Consider the following 21,282-nt stretch of genomic DNA (forward strand, 5'->3'; position numbering starts at 1 on the left):
TTTTATGGAAGAGGAAATTAATAATTGAGCTATGTATACATTTTAAAACAATTTATACAGAGTTCTTTTAAAGAGAGATATCTTCAGTTAACTTACAATGTGTGTTTTGAACTTTTTCTTGGTTACTGCTGAAGATATTACTGATAGTGTCAACATTTGTTCTTCAATTTTCTCTTACTTGCTATTAAGGCAAAAGTGCACTTCTCACAGAATTATTACTGAGCAGCACCAAGTTACTTCCCAGTATAATTAAGTTGCTTGACATGGTTTCATTTCTTGGTCTTATTAAGTGTGTTCGATATGAATTCAAATCTTTTTTGTCTTCTCTGTTCTTTGTTTCCTTTTTCTGTGTGTTTTGGGATTGAGCATATTTTCATAATTCCATTTTTTATCTCATTATAGTTGTTATTTTAGTGGCTAGTTTATAGTACGCATATTTAATTTATCATTCTACCTTGAGCAATGTACCACAAGTACATTTTTCCTTCCCCTGTGTTGGCTTTGGATACTGTTTCTTGGAATCCCTTCAAGTGCTTCTTTCCCTGACCTCTGTAGTTTCCTCATTTGTATGTGCTATCAGTACTCCACTGAATACTCAAGGAGACCTTCTGTCAGTCTCCTGGGTTCTTCTATATATAACTCTCTCCTCTCTAGTACTCTGCCTTGTGAACTCTGGTTGCCTTTGTCTCTCTGGACACTCAACTCCATTTCCTCACCTCAGAGAGTCTGCTGGGCTCCTCCTGGGTTCCTCCTCCTTACTCTACAGCTTGGACTCTCTCCCAAGGCAGTAAGTTGGACAATCATGGAGGTCACATCATTTGTTCTTGCCACTCAGGGATCACTGTCCATTTTTGCCTAATAGACAATGTCTTGAAAACCATTGTTTCATATGTTTTGTGCAAGTTTTAGTTTCTTGCTACTAGAGGGTAAATACTTTATTCCATCTTGGCCAGTAGCAGAAGCCCATATTCTTAAAATTCAGACAAAATTAAATAGCTTTGAAGTTCTTTATGTTTGATATGCTTTAAGTTTTTGGTTCGTTAACATTTGATGTTTATTGCTCTAAAAATAAATGTAGGTAAACTATTTCTCCTTCATTTAAAAGTATATATATATATATATAAAATAGTCCCTCAGTATTCATGGGGGATTGGTTCCAGGACCCCCAGCCGCTACCATAGTCTGCAGATGCTCAAGTCCCTAATGTAAAATTAGGAGTAGTGTTTGCATACAATCTACACACATCCTCCTATATACTTTAAATCATCTCTACATTGCTTTTAATAGTCAGTCCAGTGTTAAATGCTATGTAAGTAGTTGTTATAATGTATTGTTTAGGGTATAATGACAAGAAAAACGTATGTTCGTGTTTAGTAGAGATATAGCCATTGTAGGCCTAGCCACAAAGTACTTGTCAGCAGCAACATAACTTTTTTAAAAAATACTTTCAGTCCATGGATACAGAGAACTGACTGTATAAAACTTTTTTATCAAATTAAACACTACATACCCACCTTCATTTGTGTGAAAATACCCCTTTAAACAGAATCAGGATATATTCAGAATTGGATTCTTTGACTATTTTTAAATGATCCACACCAAAAGTATACAGCATTTGAATGACACACGCAATAATGGGAGGAGTAGAAGGTGGAAGTCAGTTGTAACCAGTTCATGTAGAAGATTCGAAAAATTATTTTAAACATTATTCATTTTTATTAAATAATAATAACAGTGGTAGACTAGTTGCCAAGACTGTTGTCATAAAGTACCACAAGCTGGGTGGCTTAAACACCAGAAATTTATTTTCTCACAGTTCTGGAGGCTAGAAGTCTGAGATCAAGTTGTTGGCAGGGTTGGTTTCCTTTGAGAGCCACGAAGGAAGGAGCTATTCCAAGCCTCCCTCCTTGCCTTGTAGATGTTCTTTTCCCTGTGTCTTTATGTCATTATTCTTCTGTGTCTATGTCCAAATTTCTTCCTCTAATAAGGACACCAGTCATATTGGATTAGGGCCCACCCTGGTGACCTCATTTTAACTTGATTACATCTGTAAAATCCCCGTCTCCAAGTATAGTCACCTTCTGAGATACAGAGGAGTTAGGACTTTGGCATATGAATTTGGGGGGGTCACAAGTCTACCTATAGCAATTATTTTTTCTGTAAATGCTATTTTAAGAAATACTGATGTTTTTAAGAATATATGCTGGATAAAGGTGAACTAAGGACATAAACCTTAGTTTTCTACTTTGTAGATCAGAGTTGCTAAACTAAGTCTAAGGATCTCTATAGGTACACTTTTATCAAATTATCAAAACTAAGACTGTGAATTGTAAGAATTATGGTACTCTTTTTCAGTAAGTGTCATTGAAATGACAATTGCAAACTTTTTTATTGTAAGTGATCATCAGTGTTCTCATGTAAAATGTTTCATCAGAATTGCTAGTAAGGCAATCCTAATGTGTTCCTCTACCACTCCCACACATACTTCAGTAAGATTTAATTAACCCTTTAGATCTTAGCTACGCTGGGACTACAGAGATAGATGACATTATCTTTAACCTAAACATACTGCTTGATTTTAAAACAAGACACATGTACCATGTTAAAGGAAAGGCTCTTGTATTTATTGATAAAACATTTCTCTGTATCTCTTTTCTTAGTTGTAAAAGAGATGTTATATCCAGCATACAAAATTGTGACAGTTAAACTGAGAATTTACATGTTAAGTGTGCTTAATAGCAAAAAAAAAAAAAAAGAAAAAGAATAGCTCGTATTAACATAGTTAATTTGGGTTATTTCAGGGATAAGGAAAGCAGGGATTTGCAAGATCCAGAGATAGAATTCAGCACAGTTGATATGAGTGTTGGCAAAGGAAACCAGTCTCATTGGGATGGGAGACAATGGCTTCAAACCATGTCAGATATTCCTCAAAGGTGCCTTAAGAATAGACAAGGAATGCTTGGTTGGGAAGGAAATAGGGAAGGCCATTCTTTTAAGCAGAGAGGCTCTTATGTTCATCTGTTTTATATATTTTGGGGCTAGAAAAAGAAGGTTCAAAATCTCTGTTGGTACTAAGCTGTTGAATGATTAGGGATATGAAAGTGAATCTTCAGTAACCCAAAGTAGGTACTAATGAGTTGAGCAAAAGACAAATCTTTCACTATTTAAGAGCAGTTAATCAGAGTAGTACTGAGTCAAGGTCAGAATCTTACCTGATGGTGAATACTGATTTAAAAACAGAACAGTGTGCTGTGTTAATGAATTTCTAGAATTGACCATATTTGAAAATGATTGTTGAGACAATGAAGATCCACAGAATGTGGGAATCCATTTAATCTTGGGATTTAGGTATCTGCAGAGGCTTCAATATGGATATTGAAGTCTGTGGAAATGATGGGCATGGAAAAGGAAAGTATAAAGTCAGATATTGGTACCAGCTAGCTAGATAGAAGTGAATAACAGGTGTTAGTAGATAATAGCAGCTTATGGTTTGAAAAAACTGTTACGGATGAGTAGCAAAATTTTCAAGTGATGAAAAAATGAAATAGCCCAGTAATTGGAAATGGCAACACAGAATAAAGGTACTTTTCATAGTGATTTCTACCATTTTAGTCAAGGGAAGGAATAAGGAATAGGAATGGGCTTTGCACCTATTGGAGAGAAGCTAAAATGGATGAGATGTTCCTTGTAAAGCCACATTACCTCTGAGGTAAAGAGATACAATCAAGAACTTTGACAGTTTAAGATGAAGAATGTTTCTGTAGAAAGAGACTTCCTCAAAAATAATAAAATAAACCATAAAAACACTTGATAGAAAGCAGAGGATAAGGTCTAGAAATTTGCATTTAAAGTAGAACATGTAGTACAGAAAATTAAAGTATGTTAGGCAGTAGAAAAAGAGGATGTAGAACAAAGAGGTATGCAGAGGAGAACACAGGGGATTTTGTTTTTTCTAGAATTGAGGAAGTTAAAAGGGATCTTCAAGTACAGATAGATACACTGGGATGAATCATGAAAATTGATGTCACATCTGTAAGTCATTATATTTTCCGTGCATATTCAGAAATGGTAAATTTAGGAACTCCCAAAGGCAAGCTAAAGTATCCTCTACATGGAAGTTACACTCTTTCAATCCTGCTCACCCCTTGTAGGCCTCTGATGGAATTATGAAATTGCCCCAAGGGAGATGGGAAGAGGTAGGAAGACTAAAGGGCAAAATAGGTACAGTTTTTATAATAATGTATTGAAAACTTTCTACAGCATATTTACTGGTCATACCTTCGTAAGCACTGAAAATACAGAGATGAATAAAATCTTATATTCCAAGAATCCAGAATATATTGACTCAGCTGAATGTAAGAATAAACTGGTTAATTTCTATTTCTTTCATCCTAATATCCTTAAATATATTTTATTCAGTGGTAGAAGATGATGAAGATGACTTTCCTACGACACGTTCTGATGGAGACTTCTTGCATAATACCAATGGCAATAAGGAAAAGTGTAAGTATGTTTTCCCACCATGGCTGGATAAACTATAGCTTTTTAAAGTTATATAATCATTAACTATATAACAAGAATAATTACCTCCCTTCCTGGTGTGGCTCAGTGGATTGAGTGCCAGCCTGTGCAACAAAGGGTCACTGGTTCGATTTCCAGTCAGGGCACATGCCTGGGTTACATGCCAAGTCCCCAGTTGGGGAGGGGTGTGAGAGGTGGGGTGCATGAGAGGCAACCACATGTTGATGTTTCTCTCCCTCCCTTTCTCTAAAAATAAATAAATAAATAAAATCTTTAAAACAAAAAGGAATAATTACCTAAATGAGTAACTTTTTAATTTAATCTTTATTGTATTTTTTTTTCATTACCATTTAGTGACCTTGTACTTTCCTCCCTGCAGTAGTCACCACACTGTTCTGCATGTTCACAAGTCCTTTTCCTGTTTGCTTAGTCCCTCCATCCCCTTACTTCCCCCTGACCCTCCACCCATCTGTCATCCTGCTCTCCATCTATGAGTCTGTCACCATTTTTCTTGTTAGTTTGTTCATTAGATTTTACATATGAGTGAAATCATTGGTATTTGTCTTTCTCTGACTGGCTTATTTCACTTAACATAATGTTCTCCAGGTCCATCCACACTGTTGCAAAGGGTGAAATTTTCTTCTTTTTTTATGGATGAGTAGTATTCCATTGTGTAAATGTCCCATAGTTGTTTTATCCACTCATCTACTGATGAACTTGGGCTGCTTCCAATCTTGGTGATTGTAAATAACTGCTGCAGTGAACATAGGGTGCTTACATTTTGTCAGATTAGTGTTTTGGATTTGTTTGGATATATTCCCAGAAGTGGGATCACTGAGTCAGAAAGCAGATCGATTTTTTAATGTTTGAGTTATCTCCGTATTGCTTTCCACAGTGGCTGTGCCAGCCTGCATTTCCACCAACAGTGCCAAAGAGTTCCCCTTTGTCCACATCCTCACCAGCACTTGTTTGTTGATTTATTGATGATAGCCATTCTAACATGTGTGACTTGATACCTTGTGGTTTTGATTTGCCTTTCTCTGATGACTCTCTGATGACGTTGAACATCTTTCCTGTGTCTATTGGCTGTCAATATGTCCTCTTAGGAGAAGTGTCTGTTCAAGTCCTTTGGCCATTTTTTAATTGGGTTGTTTGTTTTTTTGGTGTTGAGTTTTCTAAGTTCTTAAATTTTGGATATTAACCCCTTATCAGGTATATTGGTGAATATGTTCTCCTTTGCAATGGGTTGTCTTTTTATTTTGTTGATGATTTCCTTTGTTGTGCAATAACTTTTTACTTTGATGTAGTCCATATATTTTTTTCTTTTGATTCCCTTGCCTGGGGAGATATATCTGACAAAAAATTTCTATGAACATTGTCTGAGGTTCTGCTGCCTATGTTTTTTTCTAGGATTTTTATGGTTTCAGATCTAACATTTAAGTCTTTAATCCATTTTGAATTCTTGTGTGTGTTGTACAGTGATCTAGTTTCATTTTTTTGCATGTATCTGTCCAGTTTCTCAACACTGTTCATTGAATAAACTACCTTTAATCCATTGTATGTGCTTGCTTCCTCTATCAAATATTGACTATAAGGTTGGGTTTATTTCTGGATTCTCTATTCTGTTCCATTGATCTGTGTGTCTGTGTTTATGCCATTGCCAGGCTGTTTTGATTACTATGGCCTTGTATAATTTGATATTAGGTATCGTGGTTCCTCCAACTTTGTTCTTTCTCAGGATCATCACCCTTGCCATGTGGGGCCTTTTGTGGTTCCATATAAATTTTTGAAATATTTTGGTCTAGTTCTGTGAAATACATCATTGGAAGCTTGATAGGAATTGCATTGAATCTATAGATTGCCTTGGTAGTATGGACATTTTAATGATGTTAATTCTTCCTATCCATGAACATGATATGTACTTCCATTTATTTGTATCTTCTGTTTCTTTCTTTGGAATCTTACAATTTTCTGTATGTAGGTCTTTTACATCCTTGGTTAGGTATTACTTAACCAAAGTATTACCTTTCTTCAGTATCTTAAAACTCTCCAAATATAGGTCTTTCACATCCTTGGTTAGGTTATTCTTAGGTGTTTTATTATTTTTGATGCAATTGTGAATAGGATTGTCGTCTTAATATCCCTTTCTGTTACTTCGTTACTGGCGTATAAGAATACAGCTTATTTCTGGATGTTAATTTTGTGTCCTGCTACTTTGCTGAATTCATTTGTCAGTTCTGGTAGTTTCTTGGTGTCTTCTTTGGGGTTCTGTATGTACAGTATCATGTCATCTGCAAATAGATTTACTTCTTCCTTTCCAACTTAGATACCTTTTATTTCTTTGCTTGTCTGATTGCTGTGCCTAGGACTTTCCAGTACTATGTTGAATAAGAGAGGTAAAAGCAGACATCCCTGTCTTATTCCCAATCTAAGGGGAATGCTTATAGTTTGTTAGTGTTGAGTATGATGTTGGCAGTGGGTTTGTCATATATGGCCTTTATTATGTTTAGGTATGTTCCCTCTATTCCCACCTTGCTGACAGTTTTGATCATAAATGGGTGTTAGATATTATCAAATGCTTTTCCTGCATCTATTGATGTGATTATGTGGTTTTTCTTTCATTTTATGTGTTGAATCACATTTATTGATTCACAAATGTTGTACCAACCTTGCATTCCTGTAATAAGTCCCACTTGAAAACAGTGTATGATTTTTTGATGCATTGCTCTATTTGATGTTTTGTTGAGGATTTTAGTGTCTATGTTCATCAGGGATATTGACCTATAATTTTCTTCCTTTGTAGTGTCCTTATTTGGTTTTGGAATTAGGGTAATGATGGCCTCATGAAATGAGTTTGGAAGTCTTTCCTCCTCTTTAACTTTATGAAATAGTTTGAGGAGGATAGGTGTTAGTTCTCTCTGGAATGTTTGGTCAAATTCACCTGTGAAGCCATCTGGTCCAGGACTGTTGTTTGCTGGGAGGTTTTTGATTACTGCTTCAGATTTACTAGATGTAATCTGTCTATTCAGATTCTCTGAATCTTCCTAATTTAAGTTTGAAAGCTGATGTGTTTCTAGGAAATTACCTATTTTGTCTAGGCTGTCCTGTTTGTTGGTATATAATTGTTCATAATATTTCCTTAGAATACTTTGTATTTCTTTGGTGTCAGTTGTTATTTCTCTTCTTTCATTTTTTTATTTTATTTGGGTTCTTTCCCTTTTTTTCTTGATGAGCCTGGTTGAAGATTTGTCAGTCCTGTTTGTCTTTTCAAGAACCAGCTCTTGGGTCCATTGATCTTTTGTGTCATTTTTTTTTAGACTATTTTGTGTATTTCTGCTCTGATCTTTATTATTTTGTTCCTTATACTTAATTTGGGCTTTGTTGTTCCTTTTCAAGTTCTTTTAAGTGTGAAATTAGATTATTTAAGCTCTTCCTTGTGTTTTTGAGATAAGCCTGTAAAGCTATGGATTTTCCTCTTAGGGTTGCTTTTCCAGTGTCCCAAAGATTTTGGGGTTTTGTGTCCTTATTTTCATTTGTTTCATGGTATCTTTTGATTCCTTCCTTGATCACATTGTTGACCCATTCATTGTTTAATAACATGTTATTTAGCTTCCATGCCTTTGTGTGTTTTTCAGTGTTCTTATTGTGATTGATTTCTAGTTTCATGGCATTATGATCAGAGAAGATGCTTGATATAATTTTAATCTTAAATGCATTGAAACTTGTTTTGTATCCTAACATGTGATTAATTTTTACAAAGCTGTGGAACTGATGGAAAGTGAAAGTTTCTTTTGGAAAAAGACATGTAGATAAAATACACATTCTTTCATTAAATAATAATTAAGTTAGTCTGTGCTTTTTTGCTGAAGTTATGAAAGACTAGGAAGTAAAATCTGTGACTGTCATGTTTTCAAATAATTTTTTCAAACTGTTGTATGCATGGAAGTAATTTTTTATTTCAGAGAGCACATGGGGATATTCTACCTGAATATTGATACTAAAACATAATGCTTCTTTCCCCAACCTTTTCCTTTGCTTTTCTTATTTCTTAATTTCATCATGGCTCTCTACTTTTTTTTTTTATAACCTAGCTCCCTCCCAATTTTACAAAATACTAGCTTATTACAAAGTTGTCCTTATAACTTGGGACAGAAATGTTGAATATTATTGAGTCACCTAGGTTTATATATCTTTATGGAATTAAGGGCTTCCTTTGGGAAATTTCTGTCAGTTACATTTTAATTTCACAATGAATAATCTGCTTTAATAGAAAAAAATTTGGATATTGAAAATATTATTGAAGGAAGTTGTAAAACTCACAGATCCTATCTTCCATGATATACCCACTTGTCTACCACACCTACATTCCCCAAAAGAGAATAGAAGCTTATTTCCTTTAGAGACTGAACTGGAGAGTTACAGATTCAGGAATACCTAGCACAGCAAAAGACAGGTATATCGGCCTTTTGATAAAGTGATTAGTGGAAATTTACATACTGATTATTGAAATCTAACAATGTCACTAACTCTGTTTATCTCCAAGAATCTGGTAGCCCAGGACTACATCAAGTTTACATACTAAAAGCTGCAATCTCCAGCTTTCTTCTGTAACCCTGTTTCCAGAATACCTATCAACCAGACATATTTTCTGATGCAAAATTAGAAAGTAACTCTGGGGACATTAATGGATGTAGAGAAAGACCTATAAATAGAGATTGTCAAGGGTCTTATCGTGACAAAGCTGTCTCACTACCAGGGCACCCTTTGATGAATTCCACTTGATAAAAATTCCTGCTAGTACCTACAGAGTTTCCAGTTTCAGACTCCTAAATGTGAACAGATAGTCAGATCTCCAGACATTTGAGGATAACCCCAACATCTCTCTTTTGAAGAGAAGCCCGAGACCAGTCAATAAAAGGCAGAATTATTGCTGTCATTTAGAAGATATCCTACACAAGCTATCTGCATAGTTTTTGAAATTTTGAGTCATATTTTCAGTACACTTGTAGAAGTCACTGTTCAAAAAAAAATTCCTTTCTTAGTGTCATTGGAAATTAACTCTTGTTAGTCACTGTAGGTGTAAAGTATCTCTCTATGATTAACCTCTAGAAGTAAATAAGAAGCATTGTATGTAATTTGGTAAAGTAAGTAGAACATTCAGTCTTTAAATCTGGTACTGTTGATTGTAGTCTGGGATTAGGTTACATGAGTCATCATCTCTCACGTACTGATAGGGTTGTAGGGCTAGCATCCAACAAGCTTTGGCTTACCAACTAATGGCATCTTCAAAGAATTGTAATGAGTCTCACCATTAAGGCCATCATGAAGGACTAGGTCTAAATCACATATACCACATATTGTAGTAGTGAGTATGCTAAAATTTAAAAAATTTAGAACTAGTTAGTAAGCAGTAAGTATTACAAGAACAGGATTTTGGGAGTGGGGAGAGAGAAAGACTTGAGCAGGAATAAAACTTCCAGAAGAAAGGCAATTAACTTGAAGATTGCACAAGAGGAAAATCTTGTATAAGAAAACACCTTCCATGGTTAAAGACCTCAACAGTTATAGATGGTGGTAAAACTGTTTCCTTAATTTTCTGTGAACAAGGTTCTTATTTATGTCTAATGTAAATTTTCTTTTATGTCATCTTAATTTATTGGGTTGGCCAAAAAGTCCCTTTTTGTGTGTGTGTGACATAAAAGACACACTTTTTCATTTCCACCAATAACTTTATTGCTTTGGATATTTCAAGTATATTGGTCGTCTCCTCTGCAGTGTAACGTCAGTTGTTCTCAATGTCTCAATTTGATTGCTATCAACTTCATCTGGTCTGCCCAACTGTGGATCATCATCCATTGAGAAATCTCCAGCATGAAACTTTGCAAACCACTTTTGACACGTTCGATCAGTCATAGCACCTTCTCCATACACTGCTTAAATTTTTTTTCCTGTGTCAGTTACATTTTTGCCTTTCTTGAAATAATAAAGCATAATATGCTGAAATTGTTGTGTATTTTCTTCCATCCTCAATATTAAAATGACTACACAAAAATTCATCAATTTTGATAAGTTTTTGTTTAATGCAAGCTGATATGACAGCTGTCACAGTACAATCTAACAAAATGAAGTTATTTCAAATATTCATTTATTTTAAATGAAGTTAGACAACTAAGTGCTACTAGAGCCTCTTACCTGTAAAAAAACAAATAGACTTTTTGGCCAACCCAATATGTTTCTAGTGACAAAGGGTAGATTTTATGAGATTATAAAGGTCAATTCATAAAAATGATACAATTATACACATAGTTACATGTAACAAAAGAGCCCCACAATACATGAAGAAAAAACTAACCAAATTGAAGAGGGAAGAAAATAAAATTCAATAGTAATAGTTTGAGACTTCAATACCTAACTTTCAATAATGGACAGAACAAGTTGGAAGACAATAAGGAAATAAAATAAATAGTATAAACAAATAGATCTGGTAGACATCTACAGAACATTCCACCCAGCAACAGGAGATTATGTATCCTTCTCAATTACACATGGAACCTTTAGGATAGACCTTATGCTTGGCTCTAAAACAAGGTTGATTTAGAAGGATTGAAATCATACAAAAGCACGTCCTCCAACCACAATGGACTGAAATTGGACATCAGTAACAGAAATTTGGGAAATTTACAAATATGTAGAACTTAACGCTCTCATAAATAACTAGTGGGTCAAAGAAGACGCCACAAAGGAAATTAGAAAGTACTATGAGGTGAATAAAAGCAAAGATACCAAAATTTATGGGCTGCAGCTAAAGCAGTGCTTAGCAGGAAATTTGTAGCGGGTACACCTTTATGATAAAATAAAGAACATTTTAAAAAATACAGACATTCAGTGAAATTATAAGTTGGTTCTTTGAAAAGAACAAACTGATAAATATTTAGCTAAACTGATCAAGAAAAAAGGGAGAAGACTCAAATTACTAAAATCAGAAATGAATGGGAGGACATTACTACTGACTTCACAGAAACACAAGGGGATTATAGGTGAATGCTATGAACAAATGTATGCCAGCAAATGTAGTAACTTAAATGAAATGGCCTAAGGTACTAAAAAGACACAAACTATTGAAACTGACTTAAGAAAATGCAGACAGACCAATAGTAAGTGAAGAGATATATGAGTAATAAACTTCCCACAAAGAAAAGCCTGTGCTCAAATGGCTTCATTGGCAAATTGTACCAAATGTTTAAAGAAGACTTAATACCAGTTATTCACAAATTCTTTCCAGAAATAGAATTGGAGGCCAGTTTTACCTTGACTTCAAAACCATGCAAAAATATAACAGGAAAACTTCAGATCAATATATCTTATGAATATACATAAAATCCTCAATAAAATACTGCTGAACCAAGTCCAGGAACATAGAAAAAGGATTATGCACTGTGACCAGATGGGATTTCTCCCAGAATACCAAGTTAGTTTACATTAAAAAATCAATTAATGTTATAATATCAGTAGAATAAGGGCCAAGACCAGTGATCATCTCGGTGGATGCAGAAAATCATTTGACAAAATCTAATACTCTTTCATTGTGTGTGTGTGTGTGTGTGTGTGTGTGTGTATAAACTAGGAATGGATACCCTGATAAAAAGTGTCTATGAAAAGCCAACAATTAACATTACACTGAATGGTCAAAGACTGAATGCTTTCCACTTAAGATGAGGAGCAAAACAAGCATGTTCACTTTGCTGATTTCAACATTGTACTAGAGGTTCTAGGCAGGACACCTGGGGGACAAAAATAAATAAAAGGCATCCAGATTTAAAAGGAATACGCAGCAGAGAGAAAGAAGGCACTCCTACCTTGACAGCATGAATGGAACTGGAGAATATTATGCTAAGCGAAATAAGCCAGGCAGTGAAAGACAAATACCATATAATCTCACCTTTGACTGGAACATAATCAACAAAAGAAAAAGGCAAGCAAAATATAACCAGAGACATTGAAATTAAGAACAATCTGACAGTAACCAGAGGGGAGGTGGGAGGGGATAATGGAGGGAAGGGTTTTCAAGAACAACTGTAAATTACACATGGACAAAACCAAGGGGGGATGGAAGCAAGGGAGGGAGGGAGGTTTTGCTGGGGTTGTGAGGGAGTGGTGGGGAGTAAATGCAGACAACTGTACTTGAACAATAATAAAATAATTTAAAAAAAATAAAAGGAATAGATGACATATTCTGAAGAAGCCATTATCTTGTATAGAGAAAATATAAGGAATTCACTAAAATAGCTTAGAGGTGATAAATGAGTTCAGAAAAATTACAGGGTATATATAAAATCGATATAAAAAATCAGTTGTATTTTTAATACACTAGCACCAAACATTGTGATAATAAAATTTAGTAACCAATTTTATTTACAATGGCATCAAAAAGACTTAAATACTTAGGAATAAGTTTAACAAAAGAAGCACAAACCTACTCTGAAGATAACAAGGCATTATGAAAAAATTAAAGACCTAAGTAAATGGAAAGATGTCACATGTTCATGGAACTTATTATTAAGAACTCAGTATTCTCTATGGCTGGGGTTGTGGGGGAGTGGAGGGAAGAAAATGTAGACGATTGTACTTGAACAACAATAAAAAAGAAAAAATAAAAGAATTCAGTATTTTCCAAATTGACCTATAGATTTAATGAAGTCCTTACTGAAGTCCCAGGTAGTTTTTTTTTCTTTTGTAAAAGTGAACAAGCTGATCCTGTAATTCACATGGGATTCATATAATACAGATGACCCAGAATAGCTAAAACAGTCTTGAAAAAGGACAAAGTGGGAGGACTCAGACTTCTGGCTTCAAAACTTAGTGCAGAAGCAACAGTAAAGTATGATACTAGCATACGGACAGACATATAGATCAGTGGAATAGAATTGAGTTTAGAAATAAACACTCACATTTGCAGTAAATCAGTTTTTCACAGGATTGCAGAGACGATTCAATGAGGAAAAACAGTCTTTTTGAGTGATGCTAGGCAGCTGGATTTCAGTATGTAAAAAAATGAAGTTGAACTCCTACTTCACACCAAATACAGAAGTGTACTCAAAATGAATTAAGTAGCTAAGACTATAAAAATCTTAGAGAAAATATAGAAGTAAACTTTTATTTTTAATGTTTTCTTACTAATTTATTGATTTGAGAGAGAGAGGATGAGAGAGAAAGAAACATCAATTTGTTGTTACGCTTATTCGTGGATTCATTGGTTGATTTCTGTGGCCTGACTGGGGACCAAACCCGCAACCCTTTGGTTACAGGTCGGTGCTCCAACCAACTGAGCCATACTGTCCAGAGCTAGCTCTCAGATTTTTTCATGTGAGAATATTTTAAATACAGTTTCTTAGTTAAATGTGGTTTATTTTGTTAGAATAATCAAATCTATAATAGGCTAGTAGTCTCAAACCAATTGTTGACCCTATTATAAGTAATATCAGGGTCATAGTAGACAGGTGAGGGGAGATTAAAATGAATATGTCATCCTGTATGTTCAAAAGGACTTTCACACCAGTTTTTTTCTGCCCCTGTATGGAGGTGCATGGTCATTTGGAATACTTCATGTTCAGAAACAAAAAACTCCTCAGCATGGAAACTTTGAGGATTGCTCCTTAGGTTGTCTACTATTCAAAATAGTATATTCGAGAGTCTTAATGAAATGAAGGGATTACAGTGCTTCTACCAGCATTTTTTCTGACATGTTATCTTACAGGTTCCTTGATTGTCTGATTGTTAGTACCTTTAAAAGATTATTGAAGTTACCCTGGCTGGTGTGGCTTAGTGGATTGAGCACCAGCCTGTGAACTGGAAGGTCATAGGTTTGATTCCTAGTCAGGGCACACGCCTGGGTTTTGGGCCAGGTCCCCAGTTTGGGGCATGTGAGAGGCAACCAATTGATGTATCTCTCGTGCATGCATTAATATTTCTCTCCCTTTCTTTCTCCCTCCCTTCCCCTCACTCTAAAAATAAATAAAATTTTTTTTTAAAAAGATTATTGAATTGTGTATGGTCAGGGGTCAACTGAAAGAAGTATAAATCTGAATGATAATTTTTAGAGCCTAAGTAATTTAAAAGTTATAGATCATTTTTTTCATTTATTTTGTTTCTGCCATTTATATGCTTGGTTACATTCGCATATTTTCTACTTCTTTTACTAAAATGATCATTATTCCAGTAGACATGGTCACCTTGCCTTTTTAAGATCATCTTTCCCTTATTTTCAGCTGCAATATTAGATACATTTGCTCATCTAAAATGATCAAGTATTTTGATGTTTTGCTTAAGTTTTGCCATCAGTGTTAATATAGTTTTACAAATTAAGGCATAAGAGGCTCGGAACAAAAATCAGAGTAATCAGTACTTAGGAGGAGCCCAGTGAATGACCAATTAAGATGATTCCTTGTCTTCATACTTCCATTTCCAAACAAATGTAACATGAGACATTTATTTCAGAGACTTTACTATGTGTGAAACACTAAATGTTGAAAATGTCAACTATTTGAAAGCCTAAAAGTCTGTTACATAACCCCTATATCATTCTTGAAAGGATTTCAGGTGTCTGCTGAAAATATTAAGTGCAGCTGAAACGGTACATTTCTCTATTTCTGGTGGGGTTTTTTTTTTTGTTTGTTTGTTTGTTTTGTTTTTTTTTTTTTCACAAACATTTCATGTTGCTCTTTCATCTTGTACTGACAGGTATATAAATTAACAAGCATTTAGCAGGGAGAGCCCATTATTACAACTGCACACAATGTCTTGTATAGGACACAGATGACTTCAGTGTTTAAGTTAATTATTAATAAAAGCAGTTAAAACAAAACCACAATCTTGGTATGAGTGGTAGAAAATATAGAAGTTACAATGACAGAAAACTTTTAAGGGAAAATATAAGAATAAAATAGTATGCTTTTAACAGCTTTATTAAGGTATAATTGACATACAATAAACCATACATATTTAAATGTACAATATGGTAAGTTTTGACATTATTGCCTCAGCCCAGTGAATTAGTTGGTTGGAGCATTGTCCCATACACCAAAAGGTTATGGGTTCAATTCCCAGTCAGAGCACAGACTTAGGTTGTGGGTTTGATCCCCAGTTAGGGAATGTGTGGTGCACAGGTACAAGTGATCAGTGTTTCTCACTCTCTCCCTTCCTCTCTCTCTAAAATCAATAAAAATATATTGGGTAAGGATTTCTTTAAAAAGTTCATTATCATGACCATCACCCTCAAAAAATGTTCCTACATCCCCTTTGTCATCTCTCCTCTCTTCCCAAACAACCACTGATCTCTTTTCTGTCACTGTAGGTTAGTTTGCATTTTTAAGAATTCGATACAAATGGGCTTACACAGATTATGGGGTTTTTTTGTCCTGTCTTCTTTCTTAGTTTCAGATTCATCATTGTTATCACATATTATCGGTATTTGATTACTTTTGACTGCTGAGTAGTATTCCCTTGTGTTGATACACCACAATTTGCATACTCACTCATCTGTTTGTTGGAGTAAATACCTAGGAGTGGAATGGCTAAATTATATGGTAGGGGTATGCTTAACTTTTTAAGAAACTGCCAAAGTATATTTCACCAGCCATGTATGAGGGCCCAGTTCCTCCAGATCTCAGTCAGCGCTTGGTTGGTCAGTCTTTTTAAATTTTAGTCTTCTCATACATTGTAGGAGTATGTCACTGTGGTTTTTAATTTGCCTTTCCCTCGTAACTAATGGTATTGAGCATCTTTGCATGTGCTTATCTGTCATCTCTTCCTTGATGAAGTGTGTATTCAGATTTTTTGTCCAATTTTTTATTAGGTTATATATTTTCTTGTTTTTGAGTTTGGAGATTACAATATATAGCCTATATTGTAATATAGAATGTTAATAGTCTATATTGATCTATAATGTAGCTTTATAAAGGTTATAAATCCTTTATGAGACAGACTTTACAAAGATTTTCTCTCAGTTAAGGTGTACAATGTGATGATTTGGCATACATACAAAAATGATTACTATAGTTAAACTAATTAACATTATCTCACATAATTACCTTTTCTTGGTGATGAGAGCACCTGAAATCTATTTGTTGGCAAATTTCTAGCATTCAGTGCAGCATTATTAATTATAGTCATGCTGTGTATTAGATCTCTAGATTTACCCATCTCACATAACTGCAATTATAATTCTTTTAGCTATGCCTTGAAGAGCATACATTTTAAATTTGGATGAAGTAGTTTATCAGTTTGTTCTTTTATGAATTGTATTTTGCTGTCATGTCTACATATGAGTTTTTAAAGGTAGAAGTATCCTTATTTCATTTATAAGAGTTCTATTGCAATGCTTTCTTAGTAGCTAATAGTAGAAGACGACTGTGTTCTTGTTCATTCAAAGGCTAACTCCTAATTAATATTATAAAATATGAACATAAAAATGATTTAATGTGTGCATTGGTCCTAGACTTAAATTTGGACATTTATTTAAAAATTGTATATTGTTTTATTCAATTGTGCAGTTTATCTTTATTTTTAAATTCTAGGTTTTGCAAAATGTAACATAGTTCATGCCATAATTAGGCCATACTCTAAGCTGTCAGAGTGTTATTATTAAAGTATTACTCCTACAATTTTATTCACTGAGTACAGCACAGCAAATAGATTTCAGAAAATAGAATCTAGAAGAAAGGGATTATTTGCTGCTACAAACTTCTTTGATGATAGAGTATTGATGGAAATTTTTTAATGTTGGCCAACAAGAGGCAAAATATATTCTGAAAGCTTACTCTGATTTGCTAGTTTCTAAACAGTCTTTAATTTTAAGTTTCAAAGAATTATTTTTTCATTAGAAGGATTTTCAGTGAATAATGTTCTTTTTCAGTGTTTCCACAGGTAACACCAAAAGGAATTAATGGCATAGACTTTAAAGGGGAAGCAATAACTTTCAAAGCAACTACTGCTGGAATCCTTGCTACACTTTCTCATTGTATTGAACTAATGGTAAAACGTGAGGACAGCTGGCAAAAGAGACTGGATAAGGTAGGCCTAGGTTTTCTTTCTCTTAAAAAATAATTAGATTTTACTTAAGTTTTATGTGTGGATTGAACATTTAAACCAAAGTAACTTCTTAGGGAAAAATCCATTGGGATTGATAAAAGTAGCAGGTGATACTACTCCCCTGAAACTTTGTGGGCATCTTAACCCAGTTTTGCTAATGAGATTTACCAGTTAAGTGTTTAGTTACTGTATAGTATGCATTCTTGATAGGATTTTAATATTAACATTTTGTAATGCTAATAGTAATACTTTGGAATAGAAGTGATGAGCCATTTAACATTATCCAGCTTTATTGTGTGATATATGAAACTGCATTTAAGATATATGAACTAACAAACACCAATTAATAGAGTCAAATATTAACTTACTCCATTTGTAGCTATGTATATTCTCCAAGGTCATTGTGATATCATTCATCATACATTATATTCAGTAAACATTTGCTTTCTGTTTACCTTTTCTGACCTTTGTTTATCTGTAGTACTAATAATATTACAATATGAATATTTAGTTTCTGGTATAAAGTATGGCTTAGTGAATTTGTTCAGTAGGAATATTTTTGTTTATAATTCAACATCAGTAAAATTGTAAAATGTTAGAACCAAAACATACCTTAGAGAATTTGTTTAGCTATAGTTCAGTGCCACCGTAATGGAAAAGAGGAACTGGGGCCCAGAGGTGTTACGTAGCAGAATTACAAGAATGTTACTGTTTTCTGTATTTCAGTTCTAGATACTAGGCCAGACATCAGTCAGAATCTTATTCATCAGGAAGTCGTATTGCTTGTAGTGTTTGAAGGTCATACCAATTTGAGCAGGACACTAACGAAAGAAAACAATGTCATCACTGATGTAATGGCAGAATGGCCACAGGATTTGAATATCACTCTTTACTTAAGTGGGTCCCCATGTTTAGAAGAAAAGAGAATTGTTCAGAATTCTCAAGTGCAGTAAGCCATATTGGCTGACAAAATATGCATATGTATTCTTTAAAAACAGGCAGTAGAAACATCCCTCTAAGGTACAAACATTTCATCATTATTCTGGGGTCATATTATTCTATATTCAGAGATTTCAACTCTATACCAATGTAAATCAAATTGAAATTTTGGAAGTTTCCCTGTGCACCAAAAAAATAATGTATTGAGAAAACAGGACAACTGCTTAAATCTGTTAGACTAATGGTTGAAGAGAATCATTTAACTCATTTAGATTAGTTCATTTAAAACTTTGTGTCTTTAGTCTCTTTATCCTTCACAAAGGGATCATTATCTTAAGTCATATCTAATCACACTGCCTAAAAAAGTCTATTCATTTAAGGTGTCTGCTTATCATTATAGACTCCTAAGTGTGTAATTTCACATGCGTTTTCACTTTCCATATGTCTTTTTAATATATTGCTATGCTGTTTTGTTTTATTTATTTTTCAGTTAAGATATATTAATAACATATAGTGAAGTGAAACCACCTTAAGTGTATTGCTTGATGATTTTTGTACATTTGTATATACCCCTGTAAGCACCACTCAGATCAACATATAGAACTTTTATACCACCCGAAAAGGTTCTTTCATTCCCCTACCTATTTATGCTACCCCCTCAAGAGGATCTAACTTACATAATCATAGATTGTTTTTGTTTGTTCTTGGACATCATATAAATGGAATCATACAATAAACACTCGTGTGTCTATTCCCCCCTCTCCCCGGCCAATATTGACTGTGAGATTTATTCATGTTCTTAGATTTAGTGGTAATTTATTCCTTTTTAGTGCTGTGTAATATTTCAGTGTATGATCAATTTTCATTGTATGACTTCAATTTGATTATTTGTTTTTCCTGTTGATGGACATTTTGGTTTTCATATTTTGGCTATTGTGAATAAAGCTGTTGTGAACATTCTTGTACATATGGTGGACATATGCACTCATTTTTCTTGGGTATGAGATCTGTCCAGAGAGTATCCAGCCATGTAATATGAAAAATAGAGACATTTACTGAAGAATATACAAATACATTGTACATAAGTGACACTTCAGTCCTCTCCAAAGTTACGACTTTCTTGAGGAAATCTGGTTCATTGGTAGCAGTTTAAATCAAGTCATTAGCAACTGCATCATGATGTTCCTTCTGTTCTGGTAGCAGAAGCCATGGAACAAATTTTACCACAACATATTTCATGCCAAGATCCTGCATCAGAATCTTGGATACAGTAGTTTGTGGAATCCCCAGATCAGCTTCTAGTTCTCACACTGCTGGTTGCCAGTCTTTGTTGATTGCAGCCCATACACATTCAACATTCTCAGGTGCTCTGCTTGTTGCAGGCCCTCCAGAACACAGATCACTTTCAACAGATTCTTGACCGTCTTGGAAGGATTTGTGCCACACTTCTATTTGCGTTGTATTCATTGCATCATCCTTGAAAGCCTTCTGAATCATCAGAATATTTTCCATGGTGGAATGTTCAGGCTTAACATAAAATTTGATGCAGATTCATTGCTCTCTTTGCTCATTTTGAATGCGACAGCCACATAGTACACATGCTCACTCAACAGGTCTGCAGCCCCTACTAACTAGTACAGTGAAGTCATCATTATGCATGCATGCTCATTTCAGTCCACTCTCCTTGGCTGCTGGGTTACATCAATGTCATGCAAACTGTTTTCATTAAATTAATAATAGCTGGACATTTTCTGCACAGACCTCATACCTAGGAGTACAATTGTTGATTCATGGGGTATGTGCTTAGCTTTAGTGGATATTAGAGAAAGTTTTCTAAAGTAGTTACATCAGTTTCACTTTAGCCGGGTTGCTCAGTTGGTTGGAGCATCATTTGGTGTACTGAAGAAAGTTGCTGGTTCGATTCCTGGTCAGGACACATACCTAGGTTGTGGGTTTGATCCCTGACTGGGGTGTGTATGGGAGGCAACCAACTGACCGATGTTTCTCACATCAGTGTTTCTCTCTCTAAAATCAGTAAAAAGTATATTCTTGGGTGAGGATTAAAAATGAATGAATGAATGAATGAATGAAGTGGTTATATCAGTTTAAACTCCTACCAGCAATAGCCCTAGCTAGTGTGGCTCAGTGGATTGAACTCCAGCCTGTGAACCAAAGGGTCGCTGATTGGATTCCCAGTCAGGGCACATGCCTGAGTTGTGGGCCGGGTCCCTAGTAGGGGCCGCACGAGAGGCAACCATACATTGATGTTTCTCTCCCTCCCTTCCCCTTTCTAAAAATAAATAAAATCTTAAGTAAATAAACTTTCACCAGCAATAGATGAGAATTCCAGTTGCTTTTCACCCTTGTCAATACTTAATACTGTCATTTTTTTTGTGGATATTCTTAAATTTTTATCCATTTTGGTGGGGTTTTAGTCCCATTTCCTCTTGAGTATACAATAAGCACTTAATCTTTGGATTAATGAACTAATAGTTTTATTTCAAGGAGAGTATTTGGAAGTAGTTAGCTTGTGTGAGTTTAGTATGAACTTTTTAGCCCTTGAGTATTGGAGGTAAGGCATTTGACTAAAGGCATTAGTTCTTTAAAAGCTTGTCAGACTTCAGTATCAAATTTGACACAGTGCAGCCCATTGTTGAAATTAGTGTGAGATTGGTGCCAGGGCTAGCTTTTTTCTTTTAAGTGCTGACCTTGGGTCTTTTAACTTCTTAGAGCTAT

General features: G+C 34.7%; 1 protein-coding gene across 2 annotated transcripts in view; it reads left to right on the forward strand.

The window, feature by feature from the left end:
* CERT1 (ceramide transporter 1) overlaps positions 1 to 21,282 on the forward strand; it is a 112,677-nt gene that overhangs the window by 54,674 nt on the left and 36,721 nt on the right. For both annotated transcript variants that reach the window (XM_045847739.1, XM_045847738.1), the window contains exons 6-7: positions 4,420 to 4,503; positions 17,432 to 17,589. In XM_045847739.1, the coding sequence (XP_045703695.1) occupies positions 4,420 to 4,503; positions 17,432 to 17,589 (242 nt within the window). The remainder of the gene's footprint in view (positions 1 to 4,419; positions 4,504 to 17,431; positions 17,590 to 21,282) is intronic.

The sequence above is a fragment of the Phyllostomus hastatus genome, unplaced genomic scaffold (assembly GCF_019186645.2).
Source record: "Phyllostomus hastatus isolate PE091 unplaced genomic scaffold, TTU_PhHast_1.1 phas_contig_58, whole genome shotgun sequence".
NCBI lineage: Eukaryota > Metazoa > Chordata > Mammalia > Chiroptera > Phyllostomidae > Phyllostomus > Phyllostomus hastatus.